General features: G+C 38.9%; 1 protein-coding gene across 2 annotated transcripts in view; it reads right to left on the bottom strand.

The window, feature by feature from the left end:
- Positions 1 to 1,113: 1,113 nt before the first annotated feature.
- Positions 1,114 to 16,722, bottom strand: part of nfat5b (nuclear factor of activated T cells 5b) — a 55,140-nt gene continuing 39,531 nt past the window's right edge. The window contains exons 3-13 of one of the 2 annotated variants that reach the window (XM_082161303.1): positions 13,015 to 13,582; positions 10,568 to 10,754; positions 10,204 to 10,394; positions 9,844 to 10,016; positions 8,578 to 8,712; positions 8,444 to 8,496; positions 7,738 to 7,870; positions 7,406 to 7,474; positions 7,207 to 7,295; positions 5,334 to 7,098; positions 1,114 to 5,247 (exon numbers count right to left, since the gene is read on the bottom strand). In XM_082161303.1, the coding sequence (XP_082017429.1) occupies positions 5,009 to 5,247; positions 5,334 to 7,098; positions 7,207 to 7,295; positions 7,406 to 7,474; positions 7,738 to 7,870; positions 8,444 to 8,496; positions 8,578 to 8,712; positions 9,844 to 10,016; positions 10,204 to 10,394; positions 10,568 to 10,754; positions 13,015 to 13,582 (3,602 nt within the window). In that variant the 3' untranslated portion in view covers positions 1,114 to 5,008. Of the gene's footprint in view, positions 5,248 to 5,333; positions 7,099 to 7,206; positions 7,296 to 7,405; positions 7,475 to 7,737; positions 7,871 to 8,443; positions 8,500 to 8,577; positions 8,713 to 9,843; positions 10,017 to 10,203; positions 10,395 to 10,567; positions 10,755 to 13,014; positions 13,583 to 16,722 lie in introns of both variants that reach the window. The other variant, XM_082161302.1, reaches the window with a different exon arrangement.

Here is a 16,722-nt window from a genome sequence, read left to right as displayed (position 1 = left end):
ACATATATATATATATATATATATATATATATAATAAATTGTGCATCTGCGCACAAAGGTTCCTCACGAAACTGATTTCGGACAGACTTCTGAGACAGGCAGCGTAATGGTTTAATGATCTACAGCAAAATAGAGAGAGAGCTTTCGTGAAAAGTAAGTGAATATTTAATGACTACAATAGTTGCTAGAAATGAAATCATAAGTGAAAAATGTTTATCAAAACTTTACAGTTACACACAAACTAACGACCACCCGCCGCAACTATCAGACGCCATCTTTATTTTTCTAGCTGTACTGTCTCACAGAATGGAAAGCACAGGATTGTGGGATACCAAAGGCAGTGAAGGCTACATCTATGCTGCCTTAAAAAAATCGATCAGATGAAGGTATCTCAGGATACAGGAAGTGAAACTAACATTAAATTCATCCTCCGAAGGCAGCATTTTTTAGTTTTCGGACACAACCCACTGCTTCCTGGGCCTTGTTGCTTTATTTGAACGAACCCGTGCAAGAAAAAAAGTAGTTTTGCACAAAAGAGTGTTTTTAAAGACACTCCGTTGTTGTTTCTTATTTATTTACTAACTTGTGCCGTATTTGACTGATAAAACCATAGTTACACAACGTTTTAAAGATGGTCTAGTGACTCTAGTCTGTCGTTTTTAGGTGACTGAATGAAGTGCAATGAAGAAGCAGAATCTGTTGGCTGAGAGCGGTGACCTCGTTACTGCAGTTCTCTTTCATTGCGAACACAGGAAATAACTCATACGAATAATAAAAATAATCAAGTATTACTACTGTAATTATTATTAGTTATTAGTATTAATAGTTATATTTAATCCCAACTTTAATTTAAATAACCTTGTTTTCCTTTTAGGCTGATCACAGCCACTTTAACATGTAGGTGGAAATAAAATAAAATTGAATCCTTTCCGTGGGTCCAGTCTTTGCATCTGTTTGTTTGAGTTTTAATTCAGGTCTCTGATGGAATAGAATTGGTGTAGATGTCACAACAAAACTAGGTTCCTAGAAATGCGGTCCTGAAACTGCAGTCTCTGACTCTTGCAAGACGGGTATTGGTTTTCAGAACCAAATGCATGATTGACAACAAGAGCACAAGTCTGTAATTATTTTTATTTAACCTATTTTTATACATAGCCGTATATGACATTTACAGAAAAATAGCTGCAAGAGTAAAAATGCCCCAACAAAAGCAAAATGCTTCTATATGATTTTTTTTTTTGTGATTTTTTTTTTTTGTAGCCTAAAGTGTCACAATTATGTCAGATGTAATATGTTATCATCGCATACAACAGAAACTTCCAAATCAGACAACACAACAGAGCAAACTGACACATAAAAGTATATTGCCATAAGACTGACATAATATTGACATTCGTTATGGCACATTAGGAATTCTCATACATTAATAAGCAGCCGAACCGTAACAAAGAATAAAGAAGTCCAACTGAATATGCACTCAGTCTAACTGCGTATCAATTTAAACACATTTTTTAAAAGAAGCATATATTAAATAAAAGAATTGTGTTTTTTTGTGAATAATATTGCTTATTCTTGATCTAGTCAATTTAAAGGTGCAGTAAGCAATTTCTGAGAAACACTGTTAAAAACGGCTCAGACCGAGCAGCTCAACACACTTGTAGTTCAAGTGGCCAGCGGTAGTGGGCGTGTCCACTCATCATGGGGGAGGAGAAAGAGTGAGCCAATCATCAGTAAGGGGCAGGTGTCCACTCATGATGGGGGAAAAGAGTGAGCCAATCAGCACCAGGGGGTGTGTCCACTCACTGATTGTATTTACTCATCTTCGCTTTACTTTTTACAAAGCTTTATTTTGCTTCGCTTCAGCTATGATAAGAGACATCGACTCTTGCAATGCATGTTTGTGCATTTAGGGGGCGGAGCAATGAAGGGAGGGGCAGGGGCGTGTTTGTTTGAGTTGATTTCAAATATCATCAGTGTTCAAAAATAATTCTCAGAAATTGCTTACTGCACCTTTAAAGTGAAACATACAACATAGCCTACGTATCCATTGTGGAACAAATTTTAAAGGGGTGTCGTTTCATGACCAGTCAAAATAGGCAATGGCCAGGAAATGATCTGCTTTTAAATCAGAAGGCACGACTAATTGCTGTTTATTTACCACGTCATGCAACCAATTAAAAAATGTATTGGTTTTAGTCAATTTAGAGGCACATTGTTTGGTATTCATTTATTGACTGGGATGAGAAGGAAGAATGTGTCAGAATATAAATAAATGAAAAAATTGTGATATGCAAAGCCTCACTTGCAATATTGAACTGACTTTTATTATATTTTAAAGAAAAAACACTTACACACTTGTGTTCCTATTACATTTGGTTGAATTTCTTTTCATTTATAAATATTTACTTTTAAATTATAAATGTTATTGCACCCAAAACAGATGATTAGTTTGCTAAATTGAACTATAAAAAATTCATAATTGGTCCCAAGAATCATACAAAATAGAATTTTTAGGGGCAATGTTTGTTTATATGGCTTATATTTCCCAAAAGGAATTCAGTTATATTTAAATAAAAATCCAGGTGAGTTGAGAACCATGATCATTTTGCAATAGTGAAAGTACAGGAATGTACAACCGAACAGCTGTGCATTATAATAATGAATCTCAACAAAGTGTCTATAGCCTAAACATGATGTTACAATAGTATATGGGATACACACATTTTTTTCTTTAAAAGATTTGACATAAAAAAAAAAAAAGATACATATGAAATATGTTAGAATTATGCATTCTAATTTAAATCTAATAGGCATTGATTCTAATTGTGAAAATTCTTGAGACGCAAAAATAAATACTTTCTAAAAAGAGGTATGGTGAAAAAGTAAATATTCACATAAATATTGATTATGGAAAAATATAACAATTAGTATTGTACAGAGATGAAGACTTTTTTCCAGTTCCCGTTCACAGTTCTTTCCCATGCAGAGATATAAAAAAGCACCCCTCAATCAAAACTTCTCCCCCCCCCCCCCCCCCCCAAAAAAAAGGAAAAAAAGAAGATCAAATCGTCTCTACTAAAAAGTAGGCATAAAAGTCACCCAAGGTTCTGAGCAAAGAAAATAGTCAAAAAAAATTGACATTTAATACCAAACATAGCAGGCTCAAATGAGCCATTTCTGTGACATTACAGAGAACAGCTCCCTCATAATGTATATATTTTCACCCTCATGCTAACAACAAAACAATCTGCCAACTAATGTCACATCAGCCTAATATTAAGCACACAAACTAGTTTGGCAGCTTTACATTATGTCTGACACAAGAACACATACATGAGCTTGATATTACCAGAAATATATAGCTCATAATGTTTCTCTACATTCAAAACAGACTCACTTCATAACCAAATACACAAACATTGAACCAACTGAGCCACAAAACTGACCATTTTTCGCTAAAGTAGATAAAATATTGGTTTTGACATGCCGACGGCTATAAAATTGTAGGATTTAAGTAGAAGTGATTGATAAAAACAATTTCTCCTACAAAAGATAAAAGGTTGCTTCCCCAGCATTTATAGCGTTTGTATTTACTGTATATTCTGAGAACTTGTCGATAATACTGGTTGGACACTCCCTTCTAATTTGCCCCCCAAAAAATGCAATCAGCCCCGTTCCAGCGTACCAGACACTGGTAAACGAAATAAAATAACCTACCACGATGACACGAAATGATTTGAGCATCAACTGTCAATATTTTAGAATCATTATAAGAATAAATTTAATAATGACAAACTTTTAGAGGTATTATCAAAAAATATGTCACACATACACATGTATATAGGACACTCAGACATGCAAAACAGACACCAATCTAAATATGATGGCAAGAAATGACTTGTGTAAACCAAAATCAAAAATAAATATCAGAAGCTTTGTTTTTTAGATTACTGATAACTACTTGTTTGATTTTTAACCAGGAATGTGCATTTCTAATTGCTAGTACTATACGGATTAGTCTAAAAAACACAGAGATGAAAGACAATAGAATTATGTATTCAGTAAACATGGTTGGTTTGAGATAGAAAGCTTGATGAAATGTCAATGAGTCAGGAATAACTAACCATACTGAAAACATACATAAAGTGCTAGAAGGAAAATGCCAAAACACATTTGTTTTCTCACTTATATTTTAAGTGAATGTACATAATATGTATATTCTACATCATTTATTTTCGCATTTGACTAAAAAGATTTTTCCAAAAGAAAAATAGCTTATACTCAAGTGTGTCAGACAAAAAGGTATTAATGACTGTTTACAAAAAATAAAAATGTCACTGCAGACTGCTTCTATCAGACATTCTTGATTATTTGTTTAGTTTACAGCTAAAAATAGACATCTCATGGGTCCTGATCTTCTCAAAATGCTCTCTCCGTCACTGTAAAAATAAAGAGATACTCAAGGCACCCTTTTAGTTCCTTAGACTGCCACACCAACAAAACCCTTTTGAGACTCTCTAGGTTTCCAGGTGCCTCAAATATCCTATTGTGTACTCAAGGAACTTCAATAACTGCCTTAAAGCCTTTATTTATAATGGGGTTGCAGCAGAACCAATGACGGTCTTTATAACAGGAACATATGGGTTGCATTTTGTAAGATCCATGGAAAACTGCCCTTCTTTAAGGATGCCTTGAGGTTATCCAGAGGGTTCTGCCATTGTGCCAAAGAACTGCAGGTCAGAATTTGTATACCATGGTTTTAGTTGTGATTCTTCAAGAGATTTTGCCAAATCTTTCAACGGGCAACTCTACTTTCTCAGTGTCAATGTGTAGAATGAAATAAAAGTTAATGGCCTACTCTTGCTATAAGGGGTATGATCAAAGTATCTCCAATCCAATATTTTTGCAATATCCAAAATAAAAGATACCAAAATATCCAATATGTGTGCAAGAAATATCAACAATCATATATGGAATGGAGATACTGGGCAGTTTATCCTTGAAGACCCTAGTAGGAGTGGGAGATGTTATTGCCTTGCTCCTGAAGGCTCACCAGAAGATCGTCAATCTTCTCCATGTTCTGAGAGGTTGTCAAGGTGCTCGGCACATTTCCAGGGTCTGGCATAGACTGCCCCAGTAAAGACTGGATTTGCCCCTCACTCTCTTGCTGTCTCTGTCCAGACTGACTGATGGCAATGATCTGATCAGATAGTGTAGATCCTGGGCTGTTCATCAGCTGACGGCACTCTGCAGGAAAGAAAACATTAGAATGAGTTATGACTCTGAATGATGAGACAAACAAGTCTAAAGCATGTTTAAGAACAATGCCTAACCATTCTGGATCTCAAAAAGGAAGAGGTCGGGCTGCTGATTCCGGTTGGGCTGGTTGAGGTTTCCACCCATTGTAGTCTGAAAGAGTTGACCAGGCTGTTGTACTGGAGAGGAAGTGCTGGTTTGAATTCCGGTTACATCACTCTGTGGTGCAAAAAGGGTTTCTTGAGAAGCCATCCCCCCTTGCATGTTGGACTGGGCCATGAAGAGGTTTACAGACTGTGAAGGACCAGAACTTGGCGCCAACTGCATTGGTTGCTGGTCTTGGAAAATTGGCTTATTCGAGGATGGGTTGACCCCCATAGTAGTCTGATCCTGAAATGTCATGGGTTTAGACAACTCCTGCTGCCTGACTGTAACCATGCCGGCCTGAGAGAAGGGAAGGGAAGTGTTCTGTTGTTCTGGGGAAGCTAGGCTGCTGTTGTTCATCGATCCAATCTGAACTTGTCCACCGAATAACAGATTTGAGGTTTGCTCTTGTGTTACTGGAGAATTTAAGGACCCGAGGAGTAGACCAGCCTGCTGCTGCTGACCAGGGGAGAGTTTGCTTGGTGATTGGGAGATGCTCTGGAACATGGAGCCAGGTTGGGCATGCTGTGGTGACTGCTGCTGCTCCATCGTAGTGCTTTGCTGAATGGGGGACAGTTGGGTTGGAGTCTGAAATACAGATGGGGCCTCGAGAGTCCCCTGCATAGAAGTGAGGAAAGCCAGTTGCTGTGGCTGGCTGGCATTAACAGTAAGTTGACCTGATACAGCATTCTGGGAAATAAACATACTGGTTGCAGAGGGCTGAGCTTCAACAGACATGTTGGACCCACTGAGAACATTGAGATTGCTTTGGAAAAGGGAAGCTTGGACCTGATCCTGGTTGGGCGAGGTCTTCTGTGTGTGGAAAAGAGCCTCCTGTGGGCTTTGGGCTTCAGTCATGGCCGTCGGATTGTGAAACAGGGAAGGTGAGGAATGACTGGGTTGCTGCTGAAGAAAGCCAGTTGCTTGTTGAAACAAGGTTGCTTGCTGCTGCTGCTGCTGCTGTTGCTGTGATGGGGTTTGCTGGAAAAGGGAATTACCATTCTGCACCATTCCCTGGGAAGAGCTCTGTTGCTCCGAACTACAATGCATCTGAACCTGGGGCTGAAAAAGCTGATGTTGTAGGTTCTCCAGAGTTTGCTGCTGCTGGTGTTGCTGCTGCTGCAACTGGATTTGCTGCTCTTGTTGCTGGATGTGCTGCTGCTGTTGCTGAATTTGCTGCTGTTGTTGCTGGATTTGCTGCTGCTGTTGTTGGATTTGCTGCTGCTGCTGTTGAAGTTGATGTTGTCTTTGCTTTGACATTGAGTTCTCATTCTGGAGTTGGATGTTGCAGAATCCCTTTGCTTGCAGCTGCCGCACAGCCTGCTCTAGTTGTGCCACCTCATCTGGAGGTAGAAGGGAGAGCTGTTGCTGTGGGTTGTCATCTATTTGGGACAGCCCCACCACTGATCCGCCACTGTTGCTTGATCTCTCCTGTCCAAGACTGTTTCTGTGTTCCAAGAGGAATGGCTGAACTCCTTGCTGGAGAAGAGATTTATTAGGCACGTGGAAAGAGCCGCTGGATGCAAGATTATGTTCCTGGATGGTGCTGAATGGTTCCTTGTTAGAAAAGACAGAATTCGGAGATTGATCCTGTTCTCTTGTTTTGTGTGCCAGCGGACTGGAAAACTTGCAGTTATTGGTGGAGATCTCAGTACTCATGTCTAAGGCTTGCTGGGCTGAATTGATGACTTCAGAGGTCTGTTGGGTTCCAAACAGGATAAACATAGGCATTTATCAAATTATAGGTAAATGCTTGATGTGGTACTGATTTATTGTGGTGGTTTATGTCTCATGATTTATACAAACCTTGAAGGGATTACTGGAGACCTCCATTGGTGTGGCCTCTTCTCGTTTAACAAGAGGCAAAACCGGCGTCATCAAGGCAGTATCGATTACTGTATGAAACAACAGACAGAAGGCCAGTGACTCTTCCATTTCAGGAAATACCCTGGCACTCATAGCGCAACATCACGTTATGCTAATAGTCACATAGATGTTTGCTCACCTTTTATTTGTTCAAAACAACAAGGTGTCACTGGAGGCAAGACTTCCTTTTTCACAGAGGAATCAACAGCTGAAAAAATATATACAAAATTAGTGATTTTTCTAAATGGTAAACCGTTCTAGCACAGTGTTTCCCAACCCTGTTCCTGGAAGCACAACAACAGTACACATTTTCAAACTGTTCCTATTCAAATACAACTGATTCAACTTATCAGCTCATAGAGACTCCAAGATCTGATATGGATGGGTCAAATAAGGGAGACGCCCAAAATGTGTTCAGTTGGTATGCCTCCAGGAACAGGGTTGGGAAACAGGGGTGGAGATTAAACTGACCTGGCTCTGGAGTGTACGTAAATGGTTGAACATCATGGGATCGTCCGGCATTTGTAACAACATAGATACCAACAGATACAGGAGATGTGATAGCTGGATTCTGATATTCAGGAACTTTGACAATAATGTGATTCTAAAAGGGGAGAAAGTCAAAGATTAAAAGATCACATCTTTTTTAATCACAACATAATGGTGGTGTCATATATATCTTCAAAGAAGTGTTGGAAGACTATCAGACTATTTTATATGATTCACTCAAATCACCTGCAAATCATATGGGATGTCTGACCATGCATTTTGTTGCAATTTCAACACTAGCCAGATTTATTTACTCCTCATTTTTGGCTACATTTGTGTAAATGATGGTCCCTTTGCATTAGTATAATATAGTTTGTTGTGGTGGCACACAATGTATTAAAAAAAACATTGACTAAACAGTGACAACTAAACTTCTGACATTTCACTGTAACATTTCATAGTCACTGTAAAAACAGATCTATTTAAATCACTTGCTAGAAAATAACTAAAAACTTTATTGCGTACTGTTTGTGTATCTAGGTCATCAATCTGCCGTTCTTTCCATATTCATGTCAGGCAACAATTGGGGACACTGATGTCTGTGACCTGTGCAAAGCTGCCTCTATTTTTGCAGTGCTTGATCATCCCACACAGTCAAATAATAGACACAGCAGATGCTATGGCTTACCTGATGGAAAAACTCCATGTCAATGTCAGCCTCTGCCTTCCAGGACTTATCATCTGCTACAATCAAACAGGGAGAGGTTAAACAGTGCAAGTGTTGTGCAGGAAGAGCATGTAACATGTAACATGTAAGGATACCTGAAGCATTCTCCTGAAATATGACCTTGGTTCCTTTGAGAAAGTTTTTTCCGATAATAAAGACTTCATTCCCCCCTTTAACAGAACAACTGTGTAAACTCTTCTTGAGAATCTCAGGTACTCCTGCAGGCTGGGCTATAAAAACAGAACCAATCGGAGAAATAGAGAAGAAGACCATTAGGATACACAGCCACGTAACAATGTTTCTGTGCAGCAGACCATGACTAAAAATTTTGTTTCTGCACATCTGACATTATGTGTGGGTCAACAAATCCATACAGCAAAATCAGCCTGCGACTAGCAGAAAACCTGCTTACTTTTGCTTTGTATCCACACAAGGAAACCAGGAAGGGACACAGATAACATGCTGGTAATGCATAACCAGAAGGGCATTTACCTACAAAAGTAGGCAATGAGGTACAGTTGTTTCTTAAGAGTTAAATTATAAGTGAATTACATCTGGTCAACACTGCAAAAAAAATTTTTCTTACTTAGTATTTTCCAGTCCTAATATCTAAAAATTATTATATCAAGATGCATTTACTAAAGTAGTAAAATACCATAAGATATTATGTCTTGTTTTCTGGGGGAAAAAAAATCTAAATGAAGTGAGTTTTTCCTTAAAACAAGCAAAATGATCTGCCGATGGGGTAAGAAAAGTAATCTTAATTCAAACTGAATTTTCTCACCCCATCGGCATATAATTTAGCTTGTTTTAAGCAAAAACTCACTTTATTTTCACATTAAATGATAATCAAATAAATTGCAATTAATCCACATGTGCACTATTATATTGTCTACTTCAATGTTAACTTTTTTTAGCATTTCACGCCACATTGTTAAGACATTGTGTCAATGCAACAACACCTCCAGTGCCAAAAACACATTGTTAAAAAGAAATTATTGCACATAATAAACAAGCAAATGTGTTTTCTGTCCTTACTAACACAATGACCATCAAAACTATTTTCTGAGGTAAATGACAGAATGCTACAGATGGTGTCAGTAGAACTTAAGTTGTAATCAACCTGGAATATTTGCTGGCGACACAGAAATTCAATTTTAGTACAATTCATCACAGTAAGCACCTGATGTTCTGCCTAATACTCATTCTCTCTCCTTTTTTTTTTTTTTTTTCGGGCTCTATGGCTTTAATAATATAAACATTCATTATCCCCCCATCTAATCCCTACCTCTCCTATGTGATGAGAGCACCAGCTGGGCTCGCCAGCAGGGAGATGCTATGAATAACCCAAAGCCACTCACTGCACAGTATGGGAGACGACGAGGTCTGTAACGTGAGCACAGAGCCATCGGGGCGTGGGATGTTGACTCGAAACACCAGTCTGGCACGGGTACTCTTCTTCTTAGATCCAGCCACCCCAATACGGGCCTCCACATCGGCATTCCTGAGCTTCAGGATCCCCACACAGTCTACACTGTAAAGACACCCGACTGTCAGCTGGTCATCGTCAATATCAATTCTTCCAAACACATTTGATCAATACAGCCTCTGGATTAGAAGACTGGGAATTGTTCTTTTTGAATATTCAGTTTAAAGTTTAACGAACAATTTAAAGCTTCAAAGTGGGGTGCAATTCTACTAGTTGACACGTCGTTACATACGCCAGAGTCATATTGCTGCTGAGATCCAGAGGCACTTCGATGACAGTGGTGCCTTCAATGTCCACTTCCTTACAGGCAGTTGTGTTCCGGCCTGTGACTCTGCAAGCCTGGTAGAAACCATGGGGCTTCACGCGTCCAGCATCATTGCCCACAAAAATCTGCAGGACCACTGACTCCTTCACACCCTCAAGCTGCGAGGATCAAGAAACTTGTGGTTAACAGAGTAACATGCATATATATATCAATAGGGTAAAGTGAGAAGAGAACCATGACATAAGACTCATCTTAAAGGTACATTCATTTGTGTTGCGACTTTCCCTAAAGAGACAACAACTGTAGGTAACTGTAAGTCTGTGATACCCACCTTGATAGTAGGGAAACCCTGCTGTGTTCGGTCTTTCACAGACCCACGGCTTCCTTCGGTCAGGTAACGCGCTCTATGCTGAGTCTCAGGCTGCACCACAATCTTCAGTTCTTTCCCTTCACTTTTCTGCGGATACTGACAAGACAGTATCCCGCCTTTGAGTCCAGATGCTTGAGGTCCATCAGAGCTATGAAACAAGGATCGCTGGTGAACATCAGTCGAAAGCTAATTGGGGTTTTTGTACTTTTAGTTCATCCAAAAATGAAAATTCTGTCAACATTTACTCACTCACTCACTCACTCACTCACTCACTCACTCACCCACGCACTCACCCACGCACTCACCCACCCACCCACTCACCCACGCACTCACTCACTCACTCACTCACTCACCCACTCACTCACTCACTCACTCACTCACCCACTCACCCACCCACTCACTCACTCACTCACTCACTCACTCACTCACTCACTCACTCACTCACTCACACACACACTCACACACACACTCACCCACCCACCCACCCACTCACCCACCCACCCACCCACCCACTCACTCACTCACTCACTCACTCACTCACCCACTCACTCACCCACCCACTCACTCACCCACGCACTCACTCACTCACTCACTCACTCACTCACTCACTCACTCACTCACTCACTCACTCACTCTCACTCACTCACCCACGCACTCACTCACTCACTCACGCACTCACTCACTCACTCACTCACTCACTCACTCACTCACTCACTCACTCACTCACTCACTCACCCACTCACCCACTCACTCACCCACTCACTCACCCACTCACTCACCCACCCACCCACTCACTCACCCACCCACCCACCCACTCACTCACTCACCCACCCACCCACTCACTCACTCACCCACTCACTCACTCACTCACACACACACTCACGCACTCTCATCTCATGTCATTTCATTTTAGTTAGATGTTCAGCTAATGTTTTTTAAATGTTACTGGTTTCAGATGGTACAGAGTTCAAAATCCAAAAGTAAGATTCATTAATGTTTGCAAAATTATAAAATGGAGTATTCATTAATTTTGTCTCTAACATTCACATACAGGTAACCATGAAAATAACTTGTTTAAACATAAAACATATATCTAAAAATTTTTTTTTTAAACAATCAGAGAACATTCAGAAGTTCAGAAGTTTTCACAACTTAATGGGAACATTAGAAAAGGTATGAACAAACATTCTTCCAGTAATATTAATTAAATGTTTGTTGAATGGTCTTTAATAACGTTCTCAAAACATTTATTTATACATCATTTATGGAACTTTTTTGTGAAATATTTTAGTTAGACGTTCGTCTCTTCGGTCAGAACTGACCAAAACCAAAAAAAATTTACATTTTTCATTTTAAATTTTTCTTGCTTCATCTTAATGGGATGACACTTGGTGACTTTTATCACATTAGCTGTGTGAACACACACAAAAAAATCATGGACATGATTCGGATATGTTAAAGGCCTTCACGCATAGTATCATAAAATCCCCTAAAAATTCTAAATAATAATCAAAAAATATTATTGAATTAAAATATATTACAATGATTTTCCTTGGGGGAAAAAAGTTACATTTCAAGGCTTTGGTCACTTTTGACCGTGAAGGTACCAAGTGTGACCCAAAAATGAAGGGGCTCAGAGGATTAAATGTTACTTATTAGCAGTGTTTGGTAAGTTCTCTAAAAAAAGTAATTAATTACTAGCTACTAATTATATCTTCAACAGTGTAATCAGATTACTGCACAAATTACTCATTCTATAAAGATTTTGCATAACTTATTACTAATTACTTTTTAAATCCCATATCAACCTCGACCAGTTGAACAATACAAGAATAGACATGAAACTGCTCTTTGAATTTTTCCAAATAAATAATATAAAATTGCATAAATGATTCTTAAACTGACCAAAGGGAGAAGGTTACATTAAAAACATGCACTTTAAAATAAGACATAAAATTAAATCACTATTGTTTCATATACAATTGTTCTAAGAAGAGTATTTAATGCAATTACATCAGAAGTTACTGTAAATAAATTACAGAAAAATTTGAAGTAATCATTTTCAAGGGAAAATTTAATTTCTTAGTAATGCACTTCACCCAACACTGCTTATTAGTTTCAAATAGTTCAGATAACATACAAAAGGAACAATCTCATAATGTTGCCTCTAACATTTACATAACCAAGATTTTTTTTAAAACTTGACATAAAAAATATTTTTTTTATAAATTTAATGGGAAAATTAGCGAAAAGTTCTTAGAACATTTTCGGGGGTTTCCAACATCTTGGGTCTATAATGACATTCGGGTGAGTAAATGATGCCAGATTTTTTATTTTTGAGTGTATCCAACAAACAGGCACCAAAACGTACGAGAAGGCCATGAGGCCCAACGCATACCATGGCTCACCTTGCTTTGGAACAGGTCTTGCTGTCTGGGCCAAGTTGTGAGAGCACAAAGTGTGGACCTTTGGCACTATCTGCATCAAAGACATCCATGCTGGCCTCTTCAGCAGGGACCGGCTTTGACCCCGGCTTCTGTCGCGGGGTACACTTACGGGCCTTGCGGGGCACTTCAGTGTTGTCATTGTAGGAGCTGGAGCTCACAATGCTGAAGTTAGAGACTGAGTTCTCCATCCAGATGCTGTTACTCTGCTCCGAGTCGAGAAGCAGCTCATCCTGGCAGGACATGTTGCTGTCGTCGAACAGGTCCTCGGGTGGAGGCGAGATGTTGAGGACAGGCCGTTTGGAGGGTGTCATCTGGTGTTGCTGCTGGGTCTGCTGGCCACCCTTTTCTCCACAAACTCTGCCGGAAAGTTTGTTTTCCGCAGCCAGCACCTCGGCTTTCCTCCGACTGCTAACATCTCCCGGCGTGCTGTTGTCATTCCCGGCCATCCTTTCTGAAGCTGAGGTGGAAGAGGTGGGAAAAGCACTGCGAGGACTTCCCGTGCTCATAGCAGAAGAGGCGGACGACGCATCTGTAGTGTGCACAATTAAACAGTGAATAAAGGCATCGGTATCAACATGAGCCAACAGTCCCAGTCAAGTCAAGACATTTCTCTTTCTTTTCCTTACAGCTGTTCCAGTTTTTTAAAAATCTTTTAAAGAGCATTATCTATCATTCGGGCAAATGTCAAAAAGCAGTTGAAATGCTGTGGAAATAAATAAACGAACAACGGGAGCAAAACGATCATGCTGAATAACATCTGTGAAAAAAGAAAAACAAGCATTTCATGTAGAGTTACTGCAGAGCAGGCCATGACATCACTCTCCAAGACATTACGCACAGCCCGCTAGCCATAATATCCTCGTATGTCTTGGGTTTTATTAAGCATACATTGGAAATCTACGGTAATTGAGCTCTTGCATATGACCCTCAAATTTTTTTTTGCCATTTGCTTTAATATTTATTCCAGTCTATATGGGGGTCTATATCTCTCATTCAAATGATGCAAGCAAATTCTTATACAAATTTGCACAAATTTTGATGGGAGTGAGCATAGCCACAGAAACAAGATAAACCAGTGTCTGACCTATGAAGCAGAAAACTGCAGAGCATTTTGTATGCAGACACTCCCTGCTTCAGAGAGAAATTCCTGGAATGAAAATGAGACAACCAATGAGTAATAAAAGCTGATAGTAAAACGAAGAGGCTTTGTTCAATTTTATTGGTTTGTTTTTGGTGCATCCAATGTATTCATTTGCCTTGAAAATTTCAACTACACACCTTCCACTCCTCATTTGAACAAACGATGAGGTGAAGCATTTGTCACACACAAACACAAAAAAAGGTATAATGTCTGTCTGCGGCATAATCTATAAGACATTTTTGATATTTGTGCTTGTTTTGCATAAATAAACATGCATATTCACATTCAGGGAGAAAAAGAGATTGAATTTTTATTAATTAAACCATTTATTAAAGTGATAGTTAACCCAAAAAAGGACAATTCTATCATAATTAACCCTCATGCCATTCCAAACCTGTATGACTTTTATCTTCAGAACACATTTTTTAATATTCTCTCATCATTTCTGTCTCTCCATTGAAAGAATATTCAGGCTAAATTGTCAAAAAGTTCACAAAGGCATTGTTAAAGTAATTCATATGAATCGAGAGGTTTAATCAAAGTCTTCTGAAGAGACACGATCGCACGATATATCATTAACAGATTTTTATTCACAATTTAGGCTTTTTTTTCCCCCATCAAGCAAGCATGTTTGAGCTTCTGATTGAGTTCTCTATGTATGTGAATAAAAGCCTAAATTGAATCTGTTCATCATATAAAGTGATCGAGTCTCTTCAAAAAAACTTTGATTAAACCTATCAACTCTCCATATGGATTCCTTTTACAATGTTTTTTTTGTGTGCAAATATTGGTTGAGTGGACTTTCAATGGATAGGCAAAAATTATTATAGATTGATTTGTGTTCTTAAGATGAACGAAAGTCTTATGGGTTTGGAACGACACGAGGGTGAGTAATTAATGACAGAATTTTCATTTTTGGGTGAACTAACGCTTTAACAGTGACTTAATACAGAGACAGTATTTATTTACACTTGTCATTTACAACATTTATCTGCTGTAATGCATGAAAATGAACCTGGAAAAATCAAAGTGCTTTGAGGTCAGGCACCAAAAGGATCTGATGTAAAATGCAAAATTGGGTTGCATCATGGACGGTTCAAACCAGCAACCTTTAGCAATCTAGGGCTATGTCCGAAATCGCCCCCTATACCCTCATTCACTACTCCCTACATTAGTCCACTATTATAGTTCACTTGAGGGAGTGAATGAAAACGAAATGGCTGCCGCTTTTGCATAGTTTGTGCTTGCTGTTTAATAATCATCTGAAACTTAGCAAACTGGCCACTCAAATAGTAAGATGAAAAGATTTATCCTAAACTCGGTCATGGAAACTATTTTATACATCATAATTAAAGAATTTAATTATCAATTAAAAATAAATTTAGTTTGATATTACACTGTACCCACATTGGACCACTGGAGGATTCAGCTGCAGCGCCATCTTCTGGCGAGAAGCGGGAATTCATTCGGCGCGCGACTCTTACAGTGCATTATGGGTATTCTCTAGCCGTTGAGCGTACATCGGTTGTACACTCGTTATTGCAGTGCATTGTGGGATTGAATGAGTGCACTCGATATCGTCCGCTATGGTTTCGGACACCACTACAAATGGCTGTCCCCTCAAAAAATGCCCTATTTAAGGGTACAGGGGGCGATTTTGAACACAGATCTTCCACCACACCACACTGCTAAAACTCTGACAGCTGCCTAACGACACATACCAAGATGAGGACATTACACAGGCATTGAAATGCTGTTTCTCCTACAGAATAATATATATATAATTATTTTTTTTATTTTTTTGTCTAGCTTGCTCTGAATATCATTGATTTTAAGCAGGACTGGATTGAAATTTTAGGATTTATAAGAGAAGAAAAAGCGATCACTAGGTGGCACCATCCCAAAACAGTGTTGATGATGCTTACCAAGTGTCATCCTGACCAACCAAGTAAAAACTGGTATTGTTTTATTAAGTAGGTGGCGCTGTCCCCAAACTTCTCAAATACTTTCAGAACATGCTGATAAAGACTAAGGCCTGTTAGTCCTAAGACTAAGTTCTAAGGCCTGCCATAGACTCAGCCAGACGCATAATAAGAAAAGTAACACATTACCAACCTAAGGATGGCCCTTTAATAATAGTCTTTGTTTGAGTACAGGCCTATGAACCTATATGGCATGAATGAGACAGTGACAATAACAATGGGGTGAGTTTGATATCCCTCCTTATATAAAACAAACTCAAATTCTGAATGTTGCTACCTCAGAGTGGGCTCTTTACAACAAGCTTGTGAAATGAATTATGCATTGTAATCCTATCTATGAACCATCAGAACAGAAGATCAGCTCATGATTTTGGATGAAAAAATATTTATGGGCCATTTCATAAATGGTTTCTGACCAGAATGGCTGTGGAAGAACATTACATAAAAACATCATTATTCTGATGACAGTGTTGTTTACATTTGGAAGACTAGTCTAGGCTAATCAGGCCACATTCTAGTCCTCCCACAGTCCAGTCTTCCCATTCC

This window comes from Leuciscus leuciscus, assembly GCF_965113295.1.
Source record: "Leuciscus leuciscus genome assembly, chromosome: 2".
In the NCBI taxonomy this organism is placed as follows: domain Eukaryota; kingdom Metazoa; phylum Chordata; class Actinopteri; order Cypriniformes; family Leuciscidae; genus Leuciscus; species Leuciscus leuciscus.
Note: the sequence above shows the minus strand (reverse complement) of the source record. Positions and strands in the feature narration are given on the sequence as shown.